The 27,414-nt window shown below is 42.6% G+C and overlaps 1 protein-coding gene across 3 annotated transcripts in view; it reads right to left on the bottom strand.

Annotated features, from left to right (window-relative positions):
- Positions 1-6,611: 6,611 nt before the first annotated feature.
- The window catches only part of tmem107l (transmembrane protein 107 like), an 88,381-nt gene continuing 67,578 nt past the window's right edge, over positions 6,612-27,414 (bottom strand). For all 3 annotated transcript variants that reach the window (XM_078530526.1, XM_078530535.1, XM_078530544.1), the window contains one exon: positions 6,612-7,697. In XM_078530526.1, coding sequence (XP_078386652.1) covers positions 7,677-7,697 — 21 coding nt within the window. In that variant the 3' untranslated portion in view covers positions 6,612-7,676. The remainder of the gene's footprint in view (positions 7,698-27,414) is intronic.

The following is a 27,414-nucleotide window of genomic DNA, read 5'->3' as shown; positions in this document are numbered from 1 at the left end:
TCCATCATATCCTTTCAAGTCTGTGCTCATTGGACTTAAGGGAGTGGAGATGAGGGCCATATCAGGGGCAACGCCAGGTTGAAAGAGAATAATTCTTACAGTGGACTAGGGCGTCCAAGGTAGAGGTGGTGGTGCAGTTGAGTAAATCAGAGCTGCAGAAATGTTGCGGTGAAAGTAAGGCCATAGACAGTTGGGATTTTGAAGATGCAGTTATGAGTAAATTGGGGACAGTTTTTCCAGGGACAGATACAGAAGGAAGGAGGGTTGGGTATTGGAAAGGCAATATGGGTGATGAGGGAAAAGAAATGATGACCTTATCTGTGATTGATATGATGGGACTAGCAAGGCCATGTGAGGTGGCAAGATAAAGGTTATTATGGGTTTGGGAATTGACATGGAGCAAGAGATTAAGGGAAGGTAAAAGGATAGTGAACTCAGAGGAGAGAATGATGAGTTGAAATGGAGGATGAGAAGTTGTTCAGTGCAAAAGGCTAAAGGAGGAAAGCAGTGAAGAGATCTCAGTGAGAAAACTTTTATCATATTTGGCAGGGTGACAATCTGTGCTGGATGTTCCAGGATTGTCCCAGAATTTGACTTCCTGTCCCACGTCGTGTGCGTGGGCTTCCCAGGACGCCATTTGTCCTGGATTCCTCTGGATAACAACTGAGATAACTGCTCCGAGTCCCCTTTTGCTGCTGCCCAAGCACCTTTGGTATAGCCAGCACAGTGAGCATGCACAGACCAGAACCAGCTCAGTGAGCACGCGCAGACCAGAGCCAGCTCAGTGAGCACGCGCAGACCAGAGCCAGCTCAGTGAGCACGCGCAGACCAGAGTCAACTCAGTGAGCACGCGCAGACCAGGGCCAGCTCAGTGAGCACGCGCAGACCAGGGCCAGCTCAGTGAGCACGCGCAGACCAGGGCCAGCTCAGTGAGCACGCGCAGATCAGAGATCGACAAGAGAATTGAATTTTTAAAATATTCTTTCATGGGATGTGGGCATCGCTGGCTGGGTCAGCATTTATTGCCCATCCTAATTGCCCTTGAGAAGGTGGTGGTGAGGCAATTGGGATTGCTGCTTGGAAAGAATGTGTGAATGAGCCAAGAGGATGTTGAGAGGTACAACAGAGGGAAACTGTAGGCTTATCCACGAGGGAGTGAAGCCTGAGATAGCAGGAAGAGAACAGGAACGGTGAGGAGCACTGAAGGTTTGGGGCAGGGAATTGGGAGGGTAGAGTATTTGAGAGGGCAGAAGTGAAAGGAAGCATGGCGCTGGGGGTAAAGAGGAACGAAGTTAAAAAAGGAGCAAAAGTGGAAAGTGAGTGATGGATTTGGGTCTGAAGCGGCAGCCAAAATGTTCATGCAAATGGACTCAGGGAAAGCTCAGATCCCAGTGAATCAAATGGTGTTACATATAGCACTTTAGAAAATACAGATTTGGATAGTTTTGATTCAAGCTGTAATGATACATAAGTGAGAACAATGGAGAACTCACCGACAGGCTTCAAGTCATCACTGAATGTTCAGTTCCTGGTACAGAATTGGACTGGAGATCCTTAGAGATGTGGTGAATTCAAGGAAATCTGTGGGCAATTCCTCTCCCACTCACTGAGATTCCAGGAGAGACATATCAAAATATAACCTAACTACTCACTCCTATAACTGTCAATGTTCTCTAAGGAATCTGTCAAACATCCTTTGGAAATACTCAAATGACCCCACACTCACCAGGCTACATATGCTTGTTCCAGAGGGAAATGATTCTGTGACAAGTGATATTATCTGGTACATATAGGTAGTTTCCAATCTGACCACCCCTTCCAATTCAAATAAACTTTGTATCTAATCCCTTCATTTCAGGCTGCACTTCATCAATTATTATGGAATAATCATAACCCTCACAACCAAACCTCATTATGAACAGCTTGAAGACTTGTTATCATCCTGTTACTACTTCTCCAGCCTCTCCAATATCTTAATATTCTACATCAAGTGTGGGGTCCAAACCTGTTCGCACTACCCCAAGTGTGGCTGTACCAAACCTAACAATAGGTTTTGTCATTTTTCTCTTTGGCCCACCAACATAAACTGAAACACTTTCATTTCCCTATAGCATCCTCACACTGCTCGTACGCCTTTAAACACAAACTGATCAACTACCATCTCCAGACCTCTTTCCTGATGTGCTTTGTTCAGCAAATACCTTTGTAGAATGTAGACATTCCAGGAGAAACCAAGTTCCATGTACATAACACTTCATTTATCAATAAACCAATCAAAATTACAGGGGGTTACACTACCCAGAGAATGGTGAGAGTTCAGGACTCATTACCACGAGCATTTATTGAGGTGAATAGTATTTATACATTTAAAACAATGGAAGATAAACACATGAAGGAGACAGGTTATGCTAATAGAGTGAAATTAAGTAATGTGGTAAGAGGCTTGTATGGAGACCAGAGACCTACTGGACGGTTTCTGTTCTGTAAGTTGTTTGTGAAGTAACATCATCCCCACATGGGCCCATTTACCAACTAATCTAAATCCATCCTCAACCAATTGATACATCAGCAGTGAATGTTACATTATATTTAACTCCTTTCTTGATCAATAACAAAAATATTGACCAGTAAGGGATCCTGAGGATCTCCATTCATATCTGCGACCTAATCTGATCCATTATCATTGATAGCAAATTTATCTGAAATCAATCCATGTGGGGGAGATGGTGGCATAGTTGTAATGTTGCTGGTCTAGTAATCCAAAGACCCAGGCTAATGCTCTGGTGACATGGGTTCAAATCCTACAGCTGGTGGAATTTGAATTCAGCTAATAAATCTGGAATAGAAAGCTAGTCTCAGTAATGGTGACCATGAAACTATCATCAATTGATGTAAAAACCCAACTGGTTCATTAATGCCCTTTAGGGAAGGAAATCTGCTACCCTTACCTGGTCTGGCCTACATGTGACTCCAGACTCACAGCAATGTGGTTGACTCTTAACTGCTCTCCAAAATGACCTAACAAGGTCAGTTCAAGGGCAATTAGAGATGGACAACAATGCTGGCCTTGCCAGCAAAGCCCACATCCCATAATAAAATGAAATTTTAAAAACCTCAGATGTAGTTTTTTTCACTCACATTGTAACCGGCACTCTCACAAATCCATCCAGCGCTGGTGAGGACAGTATTGATTGAGACGGTTAGTTTGATGTAGCACAGTGGGGATTAGTAGAGGAGGAGTGAACAGGAGCAGATGGAGGTGGGTGCTTGATGAGGAGCAGGGTACAGCCTTCAACAGAAGCAAAGCACAAGAGGCTGTTGGTGTCACTGGCCACTTTTCCCTGGAGTTTTGAGTGTATGATGGATGTTTGGAACAGTTTACATTGCCACATCTCTGGGGTTCTAATGAATGGCGTTGAAATGCTGCAATCAGCATTGGAATAAAGCAAATCGGAATTCCATTCACCATCTCAGTGATTTACAACCAAAGAGCAGCTTTTGTGGAGTTGCTGTTGTAATGTAGGAAATGTAGCAAATTCTTTGAACGGTTAAATCATGAGACCAGGTTACAGTGACTAGACTTGTATTTTATTGAGTATACAAATGAGATAATTTAATTGAGATGTTTAAGGTGATCAAAGGAGTTCAGAGGATAATACTCGACAGAGAGAAACTTTCCTTGCCATGACAGCTGTGACCTCTGGATACTGACTGTTTGGAAGGGCATTGGAAGAAGCGAGGAGAAACAGAAAGCTCAGGTGGCTGAGAAGAGGGTCCAGAGAAATCAGGGGCCAGTGAATCCTGCACCTTCTCAGACCACTGTCTGCCACCGCAGCAAATACAGCAGAGACTGCAATACCAGACTGGGGCTCCCGAGGCCCATCAGACAATGTTTAACATAGAGTTGACCAGCAAAGCGCAAACCATTGTCTTATGAGACAATGTTATCGAAAGGCCTAGGGCACTAAAGGCAGGGCCACCAATGGTGGTGCAATTAAAATTGGGGAAGCACAAAAGGTCAGAATTAGAGGAGTGCAGATATCTCGGAAGGTTGTGGGGCTGCAGATTAGAAATAGGGAGGGGCGAAGCCATGAACAGATTTGAAAACAAGGATGAGAATTTTAAAATCTGATGTTGCTCGACCAGAGCTGGTGTAGGTCAGCGAGCACATGGGTGCTAGGGGAATGGGGCTTGCCGTGAGTTAGGACATGGGCAGCAGAGAGTTGGATGATCTTAAGTTTATAGAGAGTAGAAACTCCATCACTAGAAGGATTCAAATTGATGAGGAGGGGCTATTTGATAAACTGTCGGTACTTAAAGTTGACAAGGCACAAGGATCAAATGAGATGCATCCAATGATATTGAAGGAAGTGAGAGTGGAAATTGCAGGGGCCCTGGCCATAATTTTTCAGTCTAGACTCTAGGGAGATGCCAGAGGACTGGAGAATTGCAAACATTTTTGAACAAGGGCACAAAGGTTATTAGGATAAGCCCAGCAATTACAGATCAGTCAGTTTAACTTCAGTGGTGGGGAAGCTTCTAGAAACAATTATTAGGGATAGAATTAATAGTCACATGGAAAATGTGGGCTGGTTAGGAAGAGCCAGCATAGATTTCTTCAGGGAAAATGGTGTTTAACTAACTTGCTGGAGTTTTTTGAAGAGGTAACAGGGTTGATGAGGATAAAGCTGTTGATGTAGTGTACGTGGACTTCCAACAGGCATTTGATACAGTGCCGCACAACAGGCTTGTGAGAAAAGTTATAGCTCATGGAATAAAAGGGACAGTAGTAACACAGTTACAAAATTGGCTGAGTAATTGGAAATAGCGTGTAATGGTTAATGAATATTTTCGGGCTGGAGGAAGGTTTGTGGTGGAGTTCCCCAGGGCTCGGAACCTCCCTTGATATAAATTAATGGTCTAGATCTTGGTGTGCAGGGGCCAATTTCAAAATTTGCAGATGATACAAAACTTGGAAGCATTGTCAATTGTGAGGAGGACAGTGTAGAACTTCAAAAGGACATAGGTAAGTTGGTGGAGTGGGCAGATAGGTGGCAGATGAAGTTCAATGCAAAGAAGTGTGAGGTGATTAATTTTGGGGAAGAACATGGAGGGACAATATAAAATAAGGGGTGCAGCTCTAAAGGGTGTGCAGGAGCAGAGGGACTTGGGTGTATATGTGCATAATTCATTAAAGGTGGCAGGACAGGTGGAGAGAGCAGTTAATAAAGCATAAAGTATCCTAGGCTTTATTTATAGGGGCATAGAGTACAAGAGCAAGGCAGTTATGCTGAAAACAAAAAACTACTGCGGATGCTGGAAATCCAAAACAAAACTGAATTACCTGGAAAAACTCAGCAGGTCTGGCAGCATCGGCAGAGAAGAAAAGAGTTGACGTTTCAAGGAGGACTCGAAACGTCAACTCTTTTCTTCTCCGTCGATGCTGCCAGACCTGCTGAGTTTTTCCAGGTAATTCTGTTTTTGTTTTGCAGTTATGCTGAACTTATATAGGACACTAGTTAGACCTCAGCTGAGTGTCGTGTATAGTTCTGGGTGCCACGCTTTAGGAAGGATGTGAATGGATTGGAGAGAGTGCAGAAGAGGTTTACAAAAATGGTCCAAGGGATGAAAAACTTTAGTTATGAAGATAGATTTGAGAAATTGGGACTGTTCTCCTTGGAAGGGAGAACACTAAGAGGAGATTTGATAGAGGTGTTCAAAATCATGAGGGGGCTGGACAGAATAGATAGGGAGAATCAAAGGTTATCGGTCATAGATGGGAATATGGAACTTGAACCACAAACAGATCAGCAATGATATTACTGAATGGCAGAGCAGTCCCGAGGCACTGAATGGCCTATTTCTGCTCCTATTTTGTATGTTCATATGTAAACTGTTCATGCTCATAAAAGGATCGAGAACAAGAGGGCACAGATTTAAAGTGATCTACAAAAGAAGCAAATGCGATGTGAGAAAAAACTTTTTCACACAGCGAGTGGCTTGGGTCTGGAATGCACTGTCTGGAAGTGTGGTGGAGGCAGGTTCAATCGAGGCATTCAAGAGGGCATTAGATGATTATTTAAATATACACAATGCGCAGGGTTACAGGGAAAAGGCAGGAGAATGGCACTGAGTCATAATGCTAAGAGTGCCGACGTGGAGACGATGGGCTGAATGGCCTCCTTCTCCCTAACACTTCTGTGATAGAGTGTGGGAGACCCGACAGGATCAGATTGAAATAGTCGAGTTTAGAGGGATCAAAAGCATGAGTGACAGTTTCAGCAGCGCATAAGCTGAGACAGGGGTGAAGTCTGGAGATGTAACGCGGGTAGAAATAGGCAGTCTTAGTGATGGAATGATTATCCGGTCAAAACTTCATCTTGGGATCAAATGTCAAACCAAGGTTACAAACAGACTGGTTTAATCTCAACCAGGGAGAGGGATGCAGTTAGTAGCTAGGGAACGGGGTTTGGAGTGGATACCGAAAACAATGTGCCCAATATTTAATTGGAGGGAATTTCTCCTCAACCAGTACTAGATGTTGGATAAGCAAGTCAAGGGAGGTGGTGATGAAGTATAACTGGGTGTTGTCAGCATACATGTGGATGATGTCGCCAAGGGGCGGCATGTGGACAAGAAATAGGAGGGGGCCCCCAAGTGTAGATCTTTGGGGGACACCAGAGATAATGGTTCAGGATTAGGAAGATAAGCCATTGAAAACGATTCTATGGCTGCAATTAGATTTGAATGGGACCACGTGAGAGCAGTCCCACCCAGCTGGATGACAGTGGAGGAGGATGGTGTGGTCAACCAAGCCAAGGCTGCTGACAGATCAAGATGGGTGAAGAAGTTTACTTTTGTAACTGTCACTTAATATAATTTGTGACTTTGATAAGAGCTATTTCAGTACTGTGGTAGGGGCAGATGTACCATTTGCTCCCCTGATAGCTCAGTACCACATAGGGTCATTCCTAACATCCAACAGGGAAGTAGTTGGATCTGCTGCTAATTTTTGATTTACTGGAGAGTTTATCACACTCCTACAGAACTTCTGTTTGCGTGTGCTGCAGCATCTGTGGAAGCAGGTGACAATCTGAGTAGCGAAGGGCCTGGCTTCTCCTTGGTTATTCCATACTGTGATCAGTGAGTTGGACATATAGTCTATAGTGAAGATGGCAATGTACACTTTCTATAATGGAGACTGATAATACATGTTCGGCAACAAGAGATGTTAGTATATATATACTCTAGAATGTAAACTGTGATATACGTGCCAGTATACAGTTCCATAATGTAGGCTGTGATATTTATGTTCTGAAATGGAGATGCTGAAAAACATGTTCAATAATGAAGCATGTGATGCAGATTCTATAATGGGGCATATGATGTAGAAGATCTATAATGGAACGTGAGGTGGATACTTTCTATAATGAAGAAGGGGATATAAAGGTTCTATAATGCAGACTGTGATATACATACAATGTAGCCTGGTGTTAAAGTTCTACAACTGTTGCTGATATCGTCTGTACAGTCCTGAGTGGGGATCCATTGCGTTGGATCAGGTGTTCCATTATTCTTGTTACTTCAGTGGCAGATTCCAGTTTTTTAATGTGGGTTTTCAGCACGCTCACAATGGCTTCTTCTTCAGCCCAAACACTGCGACCATAAGGATAATTTCAATACATGCTGGAAGAGTACTGAAAAACAAGCAGAACCACCATGACATGTAAGAATAAAAAGTCTTCTTTATATAAGCATTTTATATTGGACAATCTGGACACAAACACAAGAGTTATCAAAGCAGAGCTTGCATGTCTGGGCACAGGTGCAGCAACACCAGTCATGATTCCGTTGTTGACCTGTGCTTTGTATATAGTTGAGAGTTGGTACAGGGGTCCACAGTAAGGTGTTGGTAGAGATATACCCACACTGTGTGTTTGGGTACAAAGTTAATGAAGTACTTTTTGAACCAAAGTCATCATTATAATGTAGAGAACTTGCCAGCCAATTTGTTCACATCAAGCTCCCACAAACAGCAATGCAGTAATGATCTGTTGATTGGCAGCTAAATATTGGCCAGGACACCAGAGAGCGTTCCTTTGCTCTGAGCATTATGACTTAGTGCCATTCTGAGAGCAGTTAATAAAGCATACAGTAATCTGGGTAACCAGTCCCTTATTAAAAGGGACATAGAGTATAAGAGCAAGGAAGTTATGGTGAACTTAGTTAAGGCACTAATTAGACCTCAGCTGGGGTATTGTGTACAGTTCTGGGTGCCACACTATAGAAGGGTGTGAACGCAATGGAGAGAGTGCAGAAGCAGTTTTTACAAATGGTTCCAAGGATGAGAAACTTAAGTTATGAAGATAGATTGGAGAAGTAGGGATTGTTCTCCTTGTTCAAAATCATGAGGGGGCTGCATAGATCAGATAGAGAGAAACTGTTCCCGCTCGTAAAAGAATTGAGAATAAGAGGGCACAGATTTAAAGTGATCTGCAAAAGAGGCAAATGTGACGTGAGAAACTTTTCACACAGTAAGTGATTCGGGTCTGGAATGCACTGCCTGGAAGTGTGGTGGAGGCAGATTCAATCGAGGCATTCAATAGGGCATTGGATGATTATTTAAATAGAAACAATGTGCAAGGGTACGGGGAAAAGGCAGGAGAATGGCACGAAGTCATAATGCTTATTTGGAGTGCTGGTGCAGAGGTGATGGGCTGAATGGGCTCCTTCTGCCTGTAACAATTCTGTGATTTTATGTGACTTCAGATCCACAGTAATGTGGTTGACTTTTAACTGTCTTTTGCAACAAACTAGCAAGGCACTCAGTTCCAGGGACAACAAATGTATAAAAAATGCTGGCCTTGCCAGTGGTGTCACATTCTATAAAAGAGTAAAAAAAATTAAGTCTCTGGAGTAAAACTTGAATCCATAACCCCCTGACTTAGGGGTGAGCAGGCTACCCACTGAGCCACAGCTGGCACACAAGTGTACCCAGTGCTGAGTCTGGATGTGTTGGTACAGGTGTACCTAGCATTGGGCATGTGTTGATATAAGTGTAAGCAGCACCAGGTACCTGGGTGTGTGCCAGTAAGAGTGTACCCAGTGTTGTGTGCACAGCAACAGTAGCTGGCCATTCAAATCCTCAAACCTGTTCCACCATTCAGTAAGATAACCTCTGGTCTATGACCTAACACTTATGTACCTTGGCTTCATACCTCTATTACTCTTCACAAACACAAACCAGTGGATCTCAAATCTAAAATTAGTGAATTGGCATCTACTGCTTTTTGTGGGAAAGGTTCCACAGTTCCTGTCATAATTTGCCTAAGAAGTGTTTCCTAACCTTTTGCCTGAATGGCCTGGCTCTGATTTTACGGTTACGCTCCCTTGTCCTAAGACTCCCTCGACAAGCAGGAATACTTCTCTGCTTCTCTCTGATGAGTTCTTTTCTAAATCCTCAAAAAGTCAATCAAATTATCCTTTCACTTCTACATGAGAAATGTCCAGTGTACAGATGTGGTCTAAGCAGGGCTTTGTATATCCGTAGTAAAACTTTCTCTGCTTTATATTCCAAACCTGTAGTTATAAAGGTTAACAATCCGTTAATCTTTTCGGTTATTTTATTATATTGTGTGTACATAAACCCCATAATCTCTTTGGACCTTCACTATTCCTGGCTTTTCATCATTTAAATAATGTCCAGGTCCATTCTTTTTTGGTACAAAATGGATGACTTCAAAATACATTGAAATCTTTCTAACACAGTTTTCCCCACTCACTTAATCTATTAATGCGGCTTTGTAATTTTATGCCCTGCTTACACTGCTTATTATGCTACTGATCTTCGTCTCATTGCCAAGCTTTAATATTTGGCTCTGTATTGTATTATCTAAGTCATTAATAAATATAGTAAATAGCTGAGATCCAGTACAAATCCCTGGGGGCTACTGCTAACAGCTTCCTTTCCAATTCAAGTATATTCTCATTATCCCTACTCTCCACCTTCCAACACCGAAACAATCTCCTCACCAGTCGATAATTTCACATAATTACAGAATTGTTAGTGCAGAAAGAGGCCATCGGCCTATCGTGTCTGCACCGGCTCTCTGAATGAGCATTATGACTCGCTGTGCCATTCCCCTGCCTTTTCCCTGTAACCCCGCACATTGTTTATATTTAAATAATTATCCAATGCCCTCTTGAATGCTTCGATTGAACCTGCCTCCACCACACTTCCAGGCAGTGCAATCCAGACTTGAACCACTCGCTGTGAAAATGGTTTTTTTCTCACATCACATTTGCTTCTTTCGCAAATCACTGTGTCCTCTCGTTTATAGTCCTTTTACGAGCTGGAACAGTTTCTCCCTATTTACTCTGTCCATCCCCCTCACGATTTTGAAAACCTCTATCAAATCCCCTCTTAGCCTTCTCCTCTCCAAGGAGAACAGTCCCAACTTCTCCAATCTATCTTCATAACTGCTGTTTCTCATCCCTGGAACCATTTTTGTAAACCTCTTCTGCACTCTCTCCAATGCATTCACATCCTTCCTAAAGTGTGGCACCCAGAACTGTACATAATACTCCAGCTGAGGTCTAATTAGTATTCTATACAAGTTCAGCATAATGGCTTTGCTCTTAAGAGTCATAATGGCACAAAAAGAGGCCATTCAGCACATCAAGTTCTGTTGGACAATCCAGTCAGTACCATTTCCCTCAAGTACTTTCCTTTTGAAATCATCGATCATCTCTGCTTTTACTGCCCTTGCAGGCAGCAAGTTCCAGGTCATTATGGCTCAAAGTGTAAAAACCCCACTCCTCTGCCCCATATCTCTTGCCCAAAATCTTAAATCTATGTCTCCAAGTCCTTGTGCCAGCTAATGGGAAGAGGTTTGATTTGTCTACCTGGGTTCTTTTAACTATCTGAAGCTAGTAGTAGTTGTGCCGATCCAAAATGTTCTACTTGTTAATATGGTTGAATGGCTTCTGACATGGCTTCTTATTGGTATTGTAAGAAGAATGGGATCAATAACCTGACAAGAATAGTCATCAAGTGCACCAGACGAATCCACAAATGCTTCACCTAGCCCCTTGTCAAGGAATTGTCCAAGTTTTACCACCATTCGGCACTTGAGAGCTAACGAGGCTAAATTTGGCTTGCTGAACTGCTTTACGTTAGCCCAGTTCTGATTATATTGGTATTTAAATTTCAAACCTCCCATCAGGATGCACATAAATTACAGAGTGAAATAATTTTACACTTTTTTGCCATTTAGCGAAGTGCTCTGATCCTAAACCACACTCCCAAATTTTGTTACGATCTGGATGAGACCCGCAAATTTTGTTAGGATTGGTTAGGGACTCTACTAACTTTTGTTTTAAAGTAGACAAAATTAGAAATCATATTAGTAAGGGAATAAAGCTATAAGATTCCAAGTTTTAAACAAACAGGAAAATATTTACTATACAAAAGTCAGCAAAGCAGAGTCAACACTATTTATTTTATACTCTAACATCCAAAATCAACATGAGGTAAACATGAACTAACAGGAAAACTGTGGTCGTACACACCACAAACAGCATGTTAAATACAGACACAACAAAGACAGGTCCCCCTGAATTTTCTCAGCGACACACCCAGATGTCAGTGAGCCTCCTGAGGCATTTCAGCTCCTCTCTTTTGAAGATCTAGCCTCTGGTTTCCCTCAAAGGCCACCCCAATAACTGCACCAATGAGTGCACGTCTCTCAGTTGCTCAGCCTCTTCTCCCAAGACTGCATTCCCACTGGATTCATAAGGCTGTACCCCAGCATCTGGTTACCAGCACTGTTGCAGCTCTCTAACTACTCTGAGCAGAATCCCATTGCTCACAGGCTTTCCTTTGCCCCCAAATTCCAACTTCATGGAGTAAACATCTGCTTCACTGCGCTGATAATTACCCAAGGCTTCTCTTAACCCCAACCTCCCTAGCAGCACAAAGCTAGCAATCTGCTTCAGCTCCAGGATCAACTGAGCAACCAAAGCTCACCACGGCCTGCTGTCCCCACTGCCCCTTGAACTGATCTGTGACCTTTTAAATCTTAACATGGTCAGCTCCTGTCCTTAGGCAGAGTCTAAAGTATCAACCCTTGGTAGACTCTGTAGCTTAAATATTACAATATCCAGTCAATCAAAGGTCACTCCCACAGGTGATAACTTACAAAACACAGACAAAAATCCAAAAATATAGATTCCCTCTCAAAAATCAGACAATATCATAAACCAACAATTTTTAATAGCCTAATAATCATGGTTAACAAACTATAAACAGTGAATATACAAATTATTCTGCATTAACTACTTACTGATTATAAAGTTACAGTTGAGATCAGAGATTAACATAAATTGGTGAAGATAACTTAGGATCGGACTTCTTAGCTAGCTGATAACATTAGATAACAACTCTATTGAATAGGTTATAATCAATATACTTGTAGTTTTGGAAAAGTTCCTAAACACAATCACATCTATATAAGATGGTGTGGATGAACTGGTTGTCTATTTTCCTCTAGGAGGATAGTTAGCTCTCTAACATATCAGTGTGGTGAATCTCTATTTGCATGGGTTTCTATTTGTTCCTTCTGCATCATCTCTCTGGGGTAAGTTCACCTTCTGTACTAGTAGCAGTATCTGGACTAGTTGATCTGAAGGAAGCTTTTACATCTACCTAATAAACTTACATTGGCCTCTATTTGACTATAGACAAGCAATTCTAACCCTGGATGCATGTCAGATGTCAGCAGCTCATCCACGTAATGCTAAGGAAGCCTAAGGCCCAGTTTTGGGCCAGCCTGATTCCTGGGCGGGGTTTGAGCCCAAAAAACAGGGTCAAGCAAATTGCTACCCATGGTGTTCTCCATTTATTGAGTCAGGAATAAATGAAACCTACCAAAATTAAATTCTGTAACAAATTTAGACAATTTACAGTCTTGCTTATTGTGCCAAATAGATGAATCACTCCCTAACTAAATGATTCATCTACCATTAGTCACCAGCAACGTTATAAACAAAATAGCAATGCCAAGGTAGAACAAAAAGAACCACATGCTGGATGTTTGCAGGGTTCAGAAACAACTGAGCTGTTTGTAACAGTATTGTTGTTGCACATATTAAATAAGGAGTAGGGCGGGGGAGAGAGAAAGAGACAGAAACAGTATGTGGAAGAAGAAAAAAATACCAAGGAAAAATAATGCAACATATTTTATAATGAACGATAGTAAGTAAAGAGATAAATAGAAATAAAAGCAAATAGAATTACTCCATGTCCCTATTAGTAGCCTAGGATACTGTCAACTCCAACTCCAGCATGATGCCACCACCAAACACATCTTCCCTTCACCCCACCGGCAGCATTCCGTAGGGATCGTTCCCTCCGGGACACCCTGGTCCACTCCTCCATCACCCCCTACTCCTCAACCCCCACCTATGGCACCTCCCCATGCCCACGCAGAAGATGCAACACCTGCCCCTTCACTTCCTCTTTCCTCACCGTCCAAGGGCCCAAATACTCCTTTCAAGTGAAGCAGCATTTCACTTGCATTTCCCCTAACTTAGTCTACTGCATTCGTTGCTCCCAATGCGGTCTCCTCTACATTGGAGAGACCAAACGTAAACTGGGCGACCGCTTTGCAGAACACCTGCGGTCTGTCCGCAAGAAAGACCCAAACCTCTCTGTCGCTTGCCATTTTAACACTCCACCCTGCTCTCTTGCCCACATGTCTGTCCTTGGCTTGCTGCATTGTTCCAGTGAAGCCCAACGCAAACTGGAGGAACGGCACCTCATCTTCCGACTAGGCACTTTACAGCCTTCCGGGCTGAATATTGAATTCAACAATTTTAGATCTTAAACACCCTCCCCCCCATCCCCACCCCGTTTCTTCCCCCTCCCTTTTGTTTTTTTCAATAATTTATATAGATTTTTCTTTTCCCACCTATTTCCATTATTTTTAAATCTACAACTAATACCTTGTCAGTCTTTCCACTCCACCCCCACTAGAGCTGTACCTTGAGTGTCCTGCCATCCATTCTTAATTAGCACATTTTCTTAGATAATATCACCACCTTCAACACCTCTTTGATCCTTTTGTCTGAGATCTTTTGATTATCTGCTCCTATCACTGCTTGCTTGTCCCTACAACCACCGCCCCCCCCTCAACTTCTCTCTCCCCCCACCCCCACTTTAAACCAGCTTATATTTCACCCCTCTTCTAACTATACTCAGTTCTGTTGAATGGTTGTGAGGACTCGAAACGTCAACTCTTTTCTTCTCCGCCGATGGTGCCAGACCTGCTGAGTTTTTCCAGGTAATTTTGTTTTTGTTTAGGATACTGCATGCTTTATTAACTGCCTCTTGCCACCATTAATGGCTTATGCGCATATGCACCCAGATCCCTCTGCTCCTGCACAACCTTCAGATTTGTATCCCTTATTTTATATTGTCTCTCCATGTTCTTCCTACCAAAATGAATCATCTCACACTTCTCTGCATTGAACTTCATGTCACCAATCTGCCCACTCCACCAACTTATCTATGTCCTTTTGAAGTTGTACACTGTCCTCCTCACAGTTTACAATGCTTTCAAGCTTTGTATTATCTGTAAATTTTGAAATTGTCCCCTGTACACCAAGATCTAGATCATTGATATGCATCAGGAAAAGGAAAGGTCCCAATGCCGACCCCTGGGGAGATCCACTACAAACCTTCCTCCAGCCCAAAAAATATCCATTAACCATTACTTGCTGTTTCCTCCTCATCAGCCAATTTTGTATCCACGTTACTACTGTCCCTTTTATTCCATGAGCTATAACTTTACTCACAAGTCTGTTGTGCAGCACTGTATCGAATGCCTTTTGGAAGTCTATGTATGCCACATTCACAGCATTACTCTCGTCAACCCTCTCTGCTACCTCTTCAAAAAACTCCAGCAAGTTAATTAAACACCATTTTCCCTGAAGAAATCTATCCTGGCTCTTCCTAATCAGCCCACATTTTTCAATGTGACTATTAATTCTATCCCGAATAATTGCTTTTAGAAGCTTCCCCACCATGAAGTTAAACTGACTGGTCTGTATTTGCTGGGCTTACCCTTACAGCCTTTTCCGAACAAGGGTATAATGTTGCTCCCCTGAGTCTAGGGAAGACTGAAAGATTATGGCCAGTGCCCCTGCAATTTCCACTCTCACTTCCTTCAATATCCTTGGATGCATCTCATCCTGTCCTGGTCCCTTATCAACTTTAAGTATCGCTAGTTTATCCAATACCACCATCTTATCCATTTTGAACCCTTCTAGTGATAGTGTTTCCTCCTCTGTCACCATGGCCTGGGTATCATCTGCTTCCTTGGTAAAGACATTTGCAAAGTGTTTATTTAACACCTCAGCCATGCCCCTTGCCACCATCTGTAAATCCCTTTTTTAGTCCCTAATCGGCCCTACTCCTCCTTTTACCACCGTTTTACTATTTATGTGCCTACAGAAGACTTTGGGATTCCCCTTTATGTTGGCTGCCAGTCTTTTCTCTTAATCCCTCATTTCTCTTATTTGCTTCTTCACCTCTCCTCTGGACCTTCTACATTCAGCTTGGTTTTCAATTGTATTTCCTACCTGATGCCTGTCATAAGCACACTTTTTCATCTTCATTTTAATTTCCGTCTCCTTTTTCACCCAGGGAGCTCTCGATTTGTTTGCCCTGCCTTTCCTTTTTGAGGGAATATACCTTGATTGTGCCCGAGCCATTTTTTCTTTGAAGGTAGTCATTGTTCAGCTACAGCTTTTCCTGCCAACCTTTGGTTCCAGTATATCCGGCTCAGCTCCATTCTTGCTCCAATGAAGTAGGCTCTCCCCCAGTTAATTATTCTAACACTGGATTGCAAATTGTCCTTTTCTACCATCATCCTAAACCTTATGATACAATGATCACTGTCTCCTAAATGTTCCCCCACTGACACTTGATCTACTTGGCTCACCTCATTTCCAAGAACCAGGTCTTGCAGTGCCTACTCCTTGTTGAACTGGACACATGCTATAGAAAATTTTCCTGAATACACTCTAGGAACTCTTGTTCTTCTCTGCTCTTTACACTACCACTATCCGAGTCTATATTTGGGTAATTAAAGTCCCCCATTATGACTACTCTATAATGTTTGTATCTCTGTAATTTCCCTGCAGATTAGTTCCTCTACATCCTTCCCACTAGTTGGTGGCCTATAGACTACACCAGGCAATGTAATTGCACACTTTTTGTTCCTTAGCTCTGGCCAAATTGATTCTGTCCTTGAACCCTCTGGGACATCCTCTTTCTCCAGCACTGCAATGCTCTCCTTAACCAATACCGCCACCCCTCCTTCTTTCCTATCTTTTCTGAATACCTTGTACCCGGGAATATTTAACACACAGTTCTGCCCTCCTTGAGCCAGGTCTCCGTTATTGCCACAACACCATAATTCCGCGTGGCAATCTGTGCCTGTAACTCACCAATCTTATTTACTACACTTTGTGCATTCACATACATGAAGTATAACTTTGATTCAGATTTAATTACTTTCTCCCTTACCCTGCCTCTGGCTATTAACTTCTTATTCTCTATTCCAGTGCTATCTGTCTCTCCCAGTATTTTGTGCACCTTGGTACTACTCTCTGATATTCTCTCTTGGTCCCCACACCCTTGCTGAGTTAGTTTAAAGTCCCCCCCACCACCTCACACGGAACCCCACAACAGCACAAGCAAAGGAAGGAAACTCAGAGCAAGGAACTCAGTCCTGGCTCTGTTCGGGTGCAACCCATCGACTTGTACAGGTGCCATCTTTGCCAGAGCCAGTCCCAGTGTCCCAGGAATCTAAAGCCCTCCCTCCTGCACCATCTTTCCAGCCACGCATTCATCTGCCTTAGCCTCCTATTTCTGTACTCACTTGGACACGGCACTGGGAGTAATCCAGAGATTACTATTTTTGAGGTCCTGCTTGCTAATTTTCGACCTAGCTCCCTAAATTCTATCTGCAGGACCATGTCCCCCTTCCTACCTAAGTCATTGGCACCAATATGGATTATGGCTGTTCACCCTCCCCCAGAAGAATGTCTTGCAGCTGCTCGTTGACATCCTTGACCCTGGCACCAGAAAGGCAACATACCATCCTGGAGTCACATCCACAGTCATAGAAATGCCTGTTTCACTTCTATAATTTTGGTTATAAATCTTTTATTTGGAGCCTTCTCCAATGCCTTTGGGATCCACATATTGAGGCTTTAGAAGGGGTGAACAGGTTGACCATTCAACAAATATCCAGTATAAAACATTTCAGTTATAAAAATAGGCTAAAAGAGCTGTAACTCTATACTGTAGATAAGTATAGACCTAGGGATGATCTGCTTGAGGTTCATTAAGCTGATGAAGGGAATAGATTGTGGTCTAGTTCCATTTCCTATTAAATAGTTTAGGGAGGACCAGGGGACCCAACAGTAAGCTGTGGTAAGCCGGAGACAGGTTAAATGTGAGGAGGTGGTTCTTTGCCTAGAGAATAATGGACCTGAGGAACAGGCTCCCATCTCGTACAAAGGACATCGATTTGCTCAACTCCTTAAGCATGAGTGGAAGACCTGTTTCTGGCTGGGCCAGACACTGTCTCTTACAACAGTATGTATCATCCAGGATTCAAGCCAAGAGAGATCTTCTGGATTAGTTTCAATTGCCCAGTGAAGGAGGAATTTTCCAGATTTCACCCTCCCATTCCCCAAAATTGGTTTGGGTTTTTAACCTGTTACAACATGTGTGTGGGGAAGGCTGGATGGATCAGAAGAAGCTTGATACCGTCCAGGACGAAGCAGCCCGCTTGATTGACACCACATCCACAAACATTCACTCCCTCCACCACCGACGCACAGTAGCAGCAGTGTGTACCATCTACAAGATGCACTGCAGTAATTCACCAAGGCTCCTTAGACAGCACCTTACAAACCCTAGACCACTACCATCTAGAAGAACAAGGGCAGCAGATAGTTGGGAACACCACCTGGAGGTTCCCCTCCAACTCACTCGCCATCCTGACTTGGAAATATATTGCCGTTCCTTCACTCTCGCTGGGTCAAAATCCTGGAATGCCCTTCCTAACAGCACTGTGGGTGTACCTACATGGATGGCAGAGGTTCAAGAAGGCAGCTCACCATCACCACCTCAAGGGCAACTAGGGATGGGCAATAAATGCTGGCCCTGCCAGTGAAGCCCATATCCTGTGAATGATTAAAAAAAAGAGGGCCTTTACATCTCCATCACTGTTCAAAAAATCTATTGACAATTTGCCTGTCTTTTATTTCAGGTACTTCTTTAAAATATACAATTAGGGTTGTTAGACATGACCTAACCTTTTGCAAATTTATGTGGCTTTCCTTAATCAGCTCAACATTTTTCTAAATGCTCAATTACTCTATCCTTAATTATAGATTTCAATAACTTTTCCATAAGTATTAGACTAACAGGTCTATAAGTTCCTGGACACTGTCTCGCCTTTCTTAGGTAATGGAGTTACAGTTGCAATTTTCCAACCTAAAGGAACAATTCCTGAACTGAGAGCACTCTGGAAGTTTATGGCTAAATTACATAGGATTACGTATAATATACAGCACAGAAATAGGCCTTTCGGCCAAACCAGTCTACCATGCCATTCTTTATGTTCCAATCGAGTCTCGTCTCATACTTTCTCACCTAGATCTATCCTCGTAACCCTCTATTTCCTCCTCCATCATATGTTTGTCTAGTTTCCCCTTAAATGCTTCTGTACTATTTGTTTCAACGACTCCCTGTGGTAGCAAGTTCTACATTTTTACCACTCTCTGAGTGAAGAAGTTTCTTCAGAACTCCCCGTTGGATATTTTTGGTGACTATTTTAAATCAATGGCCTCTAGTTTTGCTCTTTCCACAAAAGGAAACAATCACTCTGTATCCACTCTATCAGAGCCTTTCATATTTTTAAAGAACTCTATTAGGTCACCTCTCAACATTCTTTTTTCAAGAGAAGAGACCCAGCTTATCAATCCTTTTCTGCTTATGTTTTAGTTGTGTCAGCATCACAGACTAATGTCGTATTCTGCCGACATTTATACGGGTAGCACTAGCTAAACCAGGTATGACCTGCTGAGATGGTAGTCCTGATAATGAAAACTCATAAATGGAAACAATCTAAAGATGGGTCTTGAAGATTTCAAGTGATGGCGCTGTGACTGTTTCCTTTGGCAGCTTGTTCCATTGTGGGATTGCCCTTGGGAAGAAAGATTGTTAAAACACTAAAACAAAAACAGAATTACCTGGAAAAACTCAGCAGGTCTGGCAGCATCGGTGGAGAAGAAAAGAGTCGACGTTTCGAGTCCACATGACCCTTCAACAGAACTGAGTATAGTTAGGAGAGGGGTGAAATATAAGCTGGTTTAAGGTGGGGGGCGGGGGGAGAGAAGTTGAGGGTGGGGTGGTTGTAGGGACAAGCAAGCAGTGATAGGTTCAGATAATCAAAAGATGTCACAGACAAAAGGATCAAAGAGGTGTTGAAGGTGGTGATATTATCTAAGAAAAGTGCTAATTAAGAATGGATGGCAGGACACTAGAAAGGAAATATTGCTGTGAAAGCGGGTTTTAGTAAACACCTTGTCAAACACCAGGAGAGAAATGGAAAGCAATGAAGGTGAACAAGGCAGAAGAGACAGACAGAAATCCTGTCGGAGAACAGATCAATACTTCTTCAAGGAAGGCATTTCTTGAAGAGGGGTGGCACTATCTTGGAAACAAATGGGGTGGAATTTTACAGCTCTGTCACAGCAGGGGAGGGGCTGTAAAATGTGGTGAGCTGTTCGAAAGTCCATTGGCTTCTGTGGGGCCAGAAAATCCCGCTGGCAAGAGGAGCTGTAAAATCTGCCCCTGGTCTTTGTAGTTTGTGTGGATGGCTACCTTGTGTTTTGTCAATGCTGGAGGACACTAGGTACTTGCTTAGGTGAATTCCCACCAGTCCGTTCCATATTTTATTGAACATTGTCAGTCTATTTCTCTCCCTCCTTTGCTTTAGTGATTCCATTCCAAATCTTTGATCCAGGGTGTGACACTGGTGTATTTCCCATACGGATTCACGCAGCATGTCTTTGGATTGCTTCAATCTTATTTATGTCTCACCGTATAAGAATTCCATACAAAACCTGCAAACTCCAACATTAGACAAACAAGCTATAATTCTGATATTTTTGTTGCAATACCAAAGATTCCTCCTCAGAAATTTAAGAACCCTGTTTACTTAGGATGCTATCCCCTGAACGTGGAATCACCATTGATGGTTGCTTTTAAGATGAGCCCCCCCAAATATGGCTGTGTATCTATCTGGAGAATTTGATTACAGAACCTCAAGCTGTTGGATCTTTTTTTTTTTGGTAATGCACATGACACAGCATATTTTGGCATTGAATGCCATCCCCCCATTGGTCCTGCCATTTTTGCAATTCCCGAAGATCATCTTGCAGTGAATTCATATGATCTTAAGTTTTCCTTGATGCGTGAGTCACGCAGTCATCTGCAAATAGTTGCGCCCAGTTTTTTAATTTATTGTTATGTATGTCAAGAAGAGTAAAGGTCTCAACAGAGTACACTGGGACACTCCGGCGAGAACATCTCTAGGACAGGATGATTCCCCATCGCGCACCACTCTTTGTCTTCTGTTGGTAAAGAAGTGTCACGTCCAATTTAACAATGTCCCCCTGATTCTATAGCAGCGAGGTTTGGACAAAGCCTTTTCATGAGGAACTTTGTCCAAGGTTTTTAAGAAACCTGATATTGCCATGTGATTAGTTTAATTTCTTGAGACTTGAGGCTATGTCATTGACAGTCTAGTATTTATATTCGTGCATTTCTGGTATCATCCCTGTAAATCTTCTCTGCAACCTCTCCTGTGCCTCTACATTCTTTTTATAATATGGCGAGCAGAATTGCATGCAGTCTTCTTAAGGGTGGTCTAACTAAAGTTCGAGACAGTTTTAGCATAACTTCCCTATTATTCAATTCCATGCCTCCAGAAATAAAACTCAGTGATTGGTTTGTTTTCTTTTATGGCCTCGCTAACGTGTGGTACAACTTTTAGTGATGGATATATTTGTATTCCAAGATCCCTTTGTTCATCAGCCCCAACTAGACTCGCACCTTCAATTTCCAATTATTTGCCTATTCTGCAAGTTTATTAAAGTGCTCAGTATTGACTATCCTCCCTGAATTTGGTGTCATACATGAACTCGGAAATTGCATTTTTGATTCCAAAGTCCCAATTGTTAATGTAAATTGTGATCAGCAGTACTTCCAGCACTGATCCTTATGGGACACCACTTACCCACCTTCTGCCAATCTGAATAATTTCCCACTTTAACTCCCACTCTGTGTGCTGTCTTGAAGTCAACTAGCAATCCATGCTGCCACTCGTGCCCTGATTCCACATTCTCTGATCTTATTCATAAGTCTAATGCGGGGCATCTGCTTGAAGATCTTTTGAAAATGCAGATAAATTACATCATTTTTTTATTCATTCACAGGATGTGGGTATCACTGGCATGGCCAGCATTTATTGTCCATCCCTAATTGCCCTTGAAATTGAGTGGTTTGCTAGGCCATTTCAGAGGGCAGCTAAGAGTCAACCACATTGCTGTGGGTCTGGAGTCACATGTAGGCCAAACCAGGTAAGGACAGCAGATTTCCTTCCCTAAAGGACGTTAGATTCAATAGTGAATCTTCCCTTTCATGATATTTGAAACATTGGGTTACAAAGGAGTCTTGATCACATCGTAGGAACTCTATTCCCTTATACCCTTTATCTACCTCTTCTGTCCAATTAACATCAGGATATTTGAAATCTCCCATGATTATTACTCTATGTTTTTACTCAATTCCCTAATTTTTCTGCATATTTCTTCTTTCCTTCACGCCAATTGATGTGATTGATCCTTTATCTTTTAACTCTATCCTTATAGATTTGATTTTTGTCTTTCTGATAGCTGCGTCCCATTTCTCTACTGCCATCATGTTATCTTGAATAAGTACACTCTCCCTCTATCTTTTCTAAACATGTTATACATTACAATGTTTAAAACCCCAGTCCTCATCTTTCTGTAGCCATGTCTCAGTATCCCTACTATGTCTGGTATCTCCCAATTTACGATTACCTCCAGCGCCTCTGTGTACTTTGCTGTACAGACATATTAACTAATTAATTAACTTTTAATAGGATTTTCTCTCAATTTATGTTTAACCATCTTTATAGACTTCCATTCCTTTACCCTTGCAACCAATGTCCTCCTTTACTTTACTCTTTCCTAATTTCTCCTGTCCTGTTCTATTCACATTTAGGCTACTTACGTTTCTTGTAGATCCCTCTCCCCACTCCCTACTAGTTTAAAGCTTTTGCCACCTCCCTATTTATCCTTTCTGCCAAGACAAGGTTCCCATCTTGGTAAAGCTCCTTCCTGTCTCAGAACTAGATGCCAGTGTTTCATGAAAAGGAACCCCTCTTTCTCACATCAGCACACTTTAGTTAGATGTTAATTCTCCTGATCTCCCTGTTCCTATACTAATGTGCACGTGGTTTGGGCAATAATCCAGAGATTATTACCCTCAAAGTTCTACTTCTTAAATTTAAATCCTAACTCCTGATGCTCTTTCAGCAGAAACTCCTCCATCTTCCTACCTATTCCTTTGTTCCAACATGGGCCACAACAACTTGGATTTACCCTTTTCTTTTCCAAGTTCCTCGCCAGCTGTCGTGAGATATCTGTTACCCTGGCACTGGGTAGGCAACACACCCTTCAGGGATATCAATCTTGGCTGTAATGAGCTCTAACTATCTCTCAAATTAGTGTCCCTTATTACTACTACATTTCTATTCTGCTCTTCCCACTGCCCTTCCACCACACCCAAACCTGGATAGTCTTATGAGCCACAGTGCCTTCGTCTGCATTGTGGTCCTCTCTGCATTCTTTCTTCTCACCTTCACAGGTAGCTAGTATATTGTACCTGTTGAACAAGACCATTGTCGGTGGGACCTCCTTCGCAACATCTCATATACCCCCATTACCTGGCTCTCTATCGATCACACCCTCCCTTTCCTGAACCTGTCTTTTCCCCTGGAATGTGACCGTATTTTGGATAAAACTGTCCAGAATATCCTCCCCCATCCCTTACATGTCAGGTCTCTCCAACTTGCACTCCAGCACGGTGACTCTAAACCGGAGAGATTAGGAATAGAGACAGCTATTGCAGGCAGGTTTGTTCAGGACAGTCTCACTATCCACAAACTCCCATATTCTACAGCCCAGACACACCAACCTGCTCTGCCATATCTTAGGCTTGTCTTATTTAAGTCTTTATATAATGATTATGTGTAGTTATATCAAGTAGTTCAGCTAGTTAAGCTATAGGTTTAGTACAGTACTTATACTTTGCTGGTACTAGTTTAAGTTACTGCCCTGGTTTAGAGAAAAAAAGCCTTAAAACTCACCAACTAATCACAGAATTATTACAAAAACAAAAACTACTGGAAAAACTCAGCAGGTCTGACAGCATCTGTGGAGAGGAAGACAGAGTTAACGTTTCGAGTCCGCATAACTCTTCATCAGAACTCGCTTCCTCTCCACAGATGGTGTCAGACCTACTGAGTTTTTCCAGCAATTTTTGTTTTTGTTTCAGGTTTCCAGCACCCGCAGTATTTTGCTTTTATCACAGAATTGTGACATGCTGAAGATGACCATTCGGCCCATTGTGTCTGCATCAGCTCTCCGATTGGCACTAAGGGAATTGTTCATTCTCCCACCTTCTCCATGTAACCCTGCACATTTTTCCTTTACAAATAACTATCCATTGAATGCCTCCACCACACACTCAGGCAGTGCATTCCAGACCTTAACCACTCATTGCGTGAATTTTTTTTTCTCATTTTGTTTTTGCTTCTTTTGCCAATTATTTTAAATCTGCCCTCTCATTCTCGATCAGTTCACAAGTGGGAAAAATTTCTCCCTATCGACTCTGTCCAGACCACTCATGATTTTGAATACGTCTATTAAATCTCCTCTCAGCCTTCTTTTCTCCAATCTGTCTTCATAACTGAAGTTCCTCACCTCTGGAACTATTCTCGTGAATCTTTTCTGCACTCTCTCCAATCACTTCACATCCTTCCTAAAGTGCAACGCCCAGAACTGGACACAATATTCCAGCTGAGGCTGAACTAGTGTCTTACATAGGTTCAAAGTAACCTCCTTGCTCTTGTACTCTATGCTCTGATTACAATTTGAGGAAAGTTATAGGCCATGGAATAAAAGGGACAGTAGCAACATGGATATAAAACTAGCTGAGGGATAGGAAACAGAGAGCAATGGTTAATGGGTATTTTGAGGGCTGGAAGAAGGTTTGCTTTGGAGTTTCCCAGGGGTCGGTAGTGGGACCCTTACTTTTCCTGATATATATTAATAATCTAGATTATTGTGCAGGGGACAATTTCAAAGTTTGCGGGTGTCACAACACTTGGGAGAATTTTAAACAGTGTAGAACTTCAAAAGGACATTGCCACATTGGTAGAATGGGCAGATAGATGGTAGATGAAGTTCAATGTGTTGAATGTGATACACTTCGGTACAAAGAACATGGATAAAATAACAGTATAAAATAAAGGGTACTAACCTAAAGGGTGTGCAGGAGCAGAGAGGCCTGGGTGTATATGTACATATATACATTAAAGGTGGCAGAACAGGCAGAGAGAGCATACAGTATTCTAGGCTTCATTAATAGGGCCTTTTTAAAAAATCATTTGTTCATGGGGTGTGATGTGGGCATTGATGTATTGCCCATCCCTTTGCCCTTGTTCAGAAGGCATTTTTAAGAGTCAGTCACATTGCTGTGGGTCTGGAGTCACATGTAGGCCAGGTAAGGACAGCAAATTTCCTTCCCTAATGGAACATTATTGAACCAGATTGGTTTTTACAACAATCAGCATTGGTTTCATGGTCATTATTAGACTTTTAATGTCTCCGGATTACCAGTCCAGTGACAACACCACTCTGCCACTGACTCCTCCATCCAGAGTACAAAAGTATGATGAACTTATATAAGACACTGGTTGTCCTCAGCTAGAGTATTGTATACAGTTCTGGGTGCCACATTATAGGAAGGGTGTGAAAGCATTGGACAGAGTGCAGAAGAGGTTTACAAAAATGGTTCCGGGGATGAGACAGTTCAGTTATGAGGAAGGATTGGAGAAGTTGGGACTGTTTTCCTTGGAGAGGAGAAGGCTAAGAGGAGACTTGATAGAAGTTTTCAAAATCATGAGGGGTCTGGACAGAGTAGATAGGGAGAAACTGTCCCTGCTCGTAAACGGATCGAGAGCCAGAGGGCACAGTTTTAAAGTGTTTTGCAAAAGAAACGAATGTGAGGTGAGAAAGAACTTTTTCACACAGCGAGTAGTTAGGGTTTGGAATGCACTGCCTGGAAGTGTGGTGGAGGCAGGTTCAACTGAGGCATTCAAACGGTCATTGGATGACTATTTAAATAGAAACAATGTGCAGGGTTACGGGGAAAAGGCAGGAGATTGGCACTAAGTTAAAATGCTGAGAGAGCCGGTGCAGACACGATGGGCTTTCTATACCGTAACAATTCTGTGATTACGCACCCAGATGCCTATGCACCTGCACTCCCTTTAGAATTGTATCCTTTATTTTATATTCTCTCCATGTTCTTCCTACCAAAATGAATCACGTCACATTTCTCCACACTGAACTTCATCTTCCACCTGTCTGCCCATTCCATCAATTTATCTAAGTCCTTTTGAAGTTCTACACCATCTTCCTCACAGTTCACAATGCTTCGTACATTGTGCCCTGTACATCAAGGTCTAGGCCATTAATATGTATAAGGAAAAGCGAGGGTCCCAACACTTACCCCTGGGGAGCTCCACTACAAACCTTCCTCCAGCCCAAAAAACATCCATTCACGACTACTCTCTGTTTCCGGTTACTCAGCCAATTTTGTATCCATGTTACTATTATCCCTTGCCTCTGGACTTCAGCTCTCAGGGCTCGCTGTGTCCCGTTCCTGGTTTCAAAAGCGATAAATACTGGACGGAGAAAAAAACTGCAGCAGTATGGGGAAAGATTGTGGGAGTGGGACTAACCCAATTGCTATTTGAAACAGCTGGCACAGATTCGATGGGCCGAAGGACCTTCTCGTGTGCTGCATTATTCTATGATATGATTCTTATCCTCTAATATGAAGACTGATACAAAGCAATTATTCTGCAAGTCTCCCCTTTCCTTATTTTCATTTGCAGTATTACCATCAGTTTTTAAAGAGCCCATATTACCCTTCTTTGTCACAGGCTTACCCAGCACTGTGTCTGGATGTACCCAACGTTGTATGTCTGCATGTGTGTTGTCATAGCAGTACCTGGATAGAGGGGAAAAGAATCAGTGTGTGTTTTCCAATGATCCTTTGTAGTTTTTGATCTGAAAAGAGGTGCTGCTTATCTCAAGTTTCTGCTGTCAAGCTGTATTCTGGCTGGTTGAAATGAGAGTTACTGCTGAGAATGGTTGTGTGTCAATGCCCAGGTCTATTTTGAGACAGTGTCCAGATGGTTGGTGTGTCAATACGGACCTGTTTTGTGCTGGTACCCAAGATCAGGCTCCAGACATATCATGATTCGGTTCTTAGACTGGTGGTCAGTCTGCAGGGGCCTGGATGAATTAGAAGTCCAACATTCATTTTGGTTTCAATCTCCAGCCCAGTAACGACTCCACTATTTGAATGATATGCATTTCCAGACACCGACCCCATTTTGCAGACTTATACCATTTTTGGAGGGCAGCAATTAGAATCAAATTTACGTCACAGAAAGAGTCCATTTGGCCCATCATGTCTGCACCGGGTGAAAAATGAGCCACTCAGCCTAATCCCACTTTCCAGGATTTGGCCCATAGCCCTGCAGGTGGCAGCACTTGAGCTGCATGTTCAGACACCTTTTAAACGAGTTGAGGGTTTCTGCCTCTACTACCCTTTCAGGCAGTGAGTTCCAGACCCCCACAACCCTCTGGGTGAAAAAGCTTTTCCTCATCACCTATCTAATCTTTCTACCAATCACTTTAAATCTACGCCACCACCCTCACCCCGCACCTCGGTCATTGACCTCTCTGCTAAAGTAAATAGGCCCTTTCCATTCACTCTTTCCAGGCCCCTCACAATTCCGTAAATCTCAATCAAATCTCCCCTCATCCTCCTCTGTTCCAAGGACAACAACCCCAGCCTAACCAATCTTTCCTCATAGCTGTAATTTTCCATCCTGGAAAACATCCTCTTAAATCTCCTCTGAACTCTCTCTAATGCAATTACGT

This window comes from Cetorhinus maximus, chromosome 2 (assembly GCF_964194155.1).
Source record: "Cetorhinus maximus chromosome 2, sCetMax3.hap1.1, whole genome shotgun sequence".
In the NCBI taxonomy this organism is placed as follows: Eukaryota; Metazoa; Chordata; class Chondrichthyes; order Lamniformes; family Cetorhinidae; genus Cetorhinus; species Cetorhinus maximus.
The sequence above is the reverse complement of the archived record's forward strand: the minus strand, read 5'-3'. Positions and strand labels throughout refer to the sequence as shown.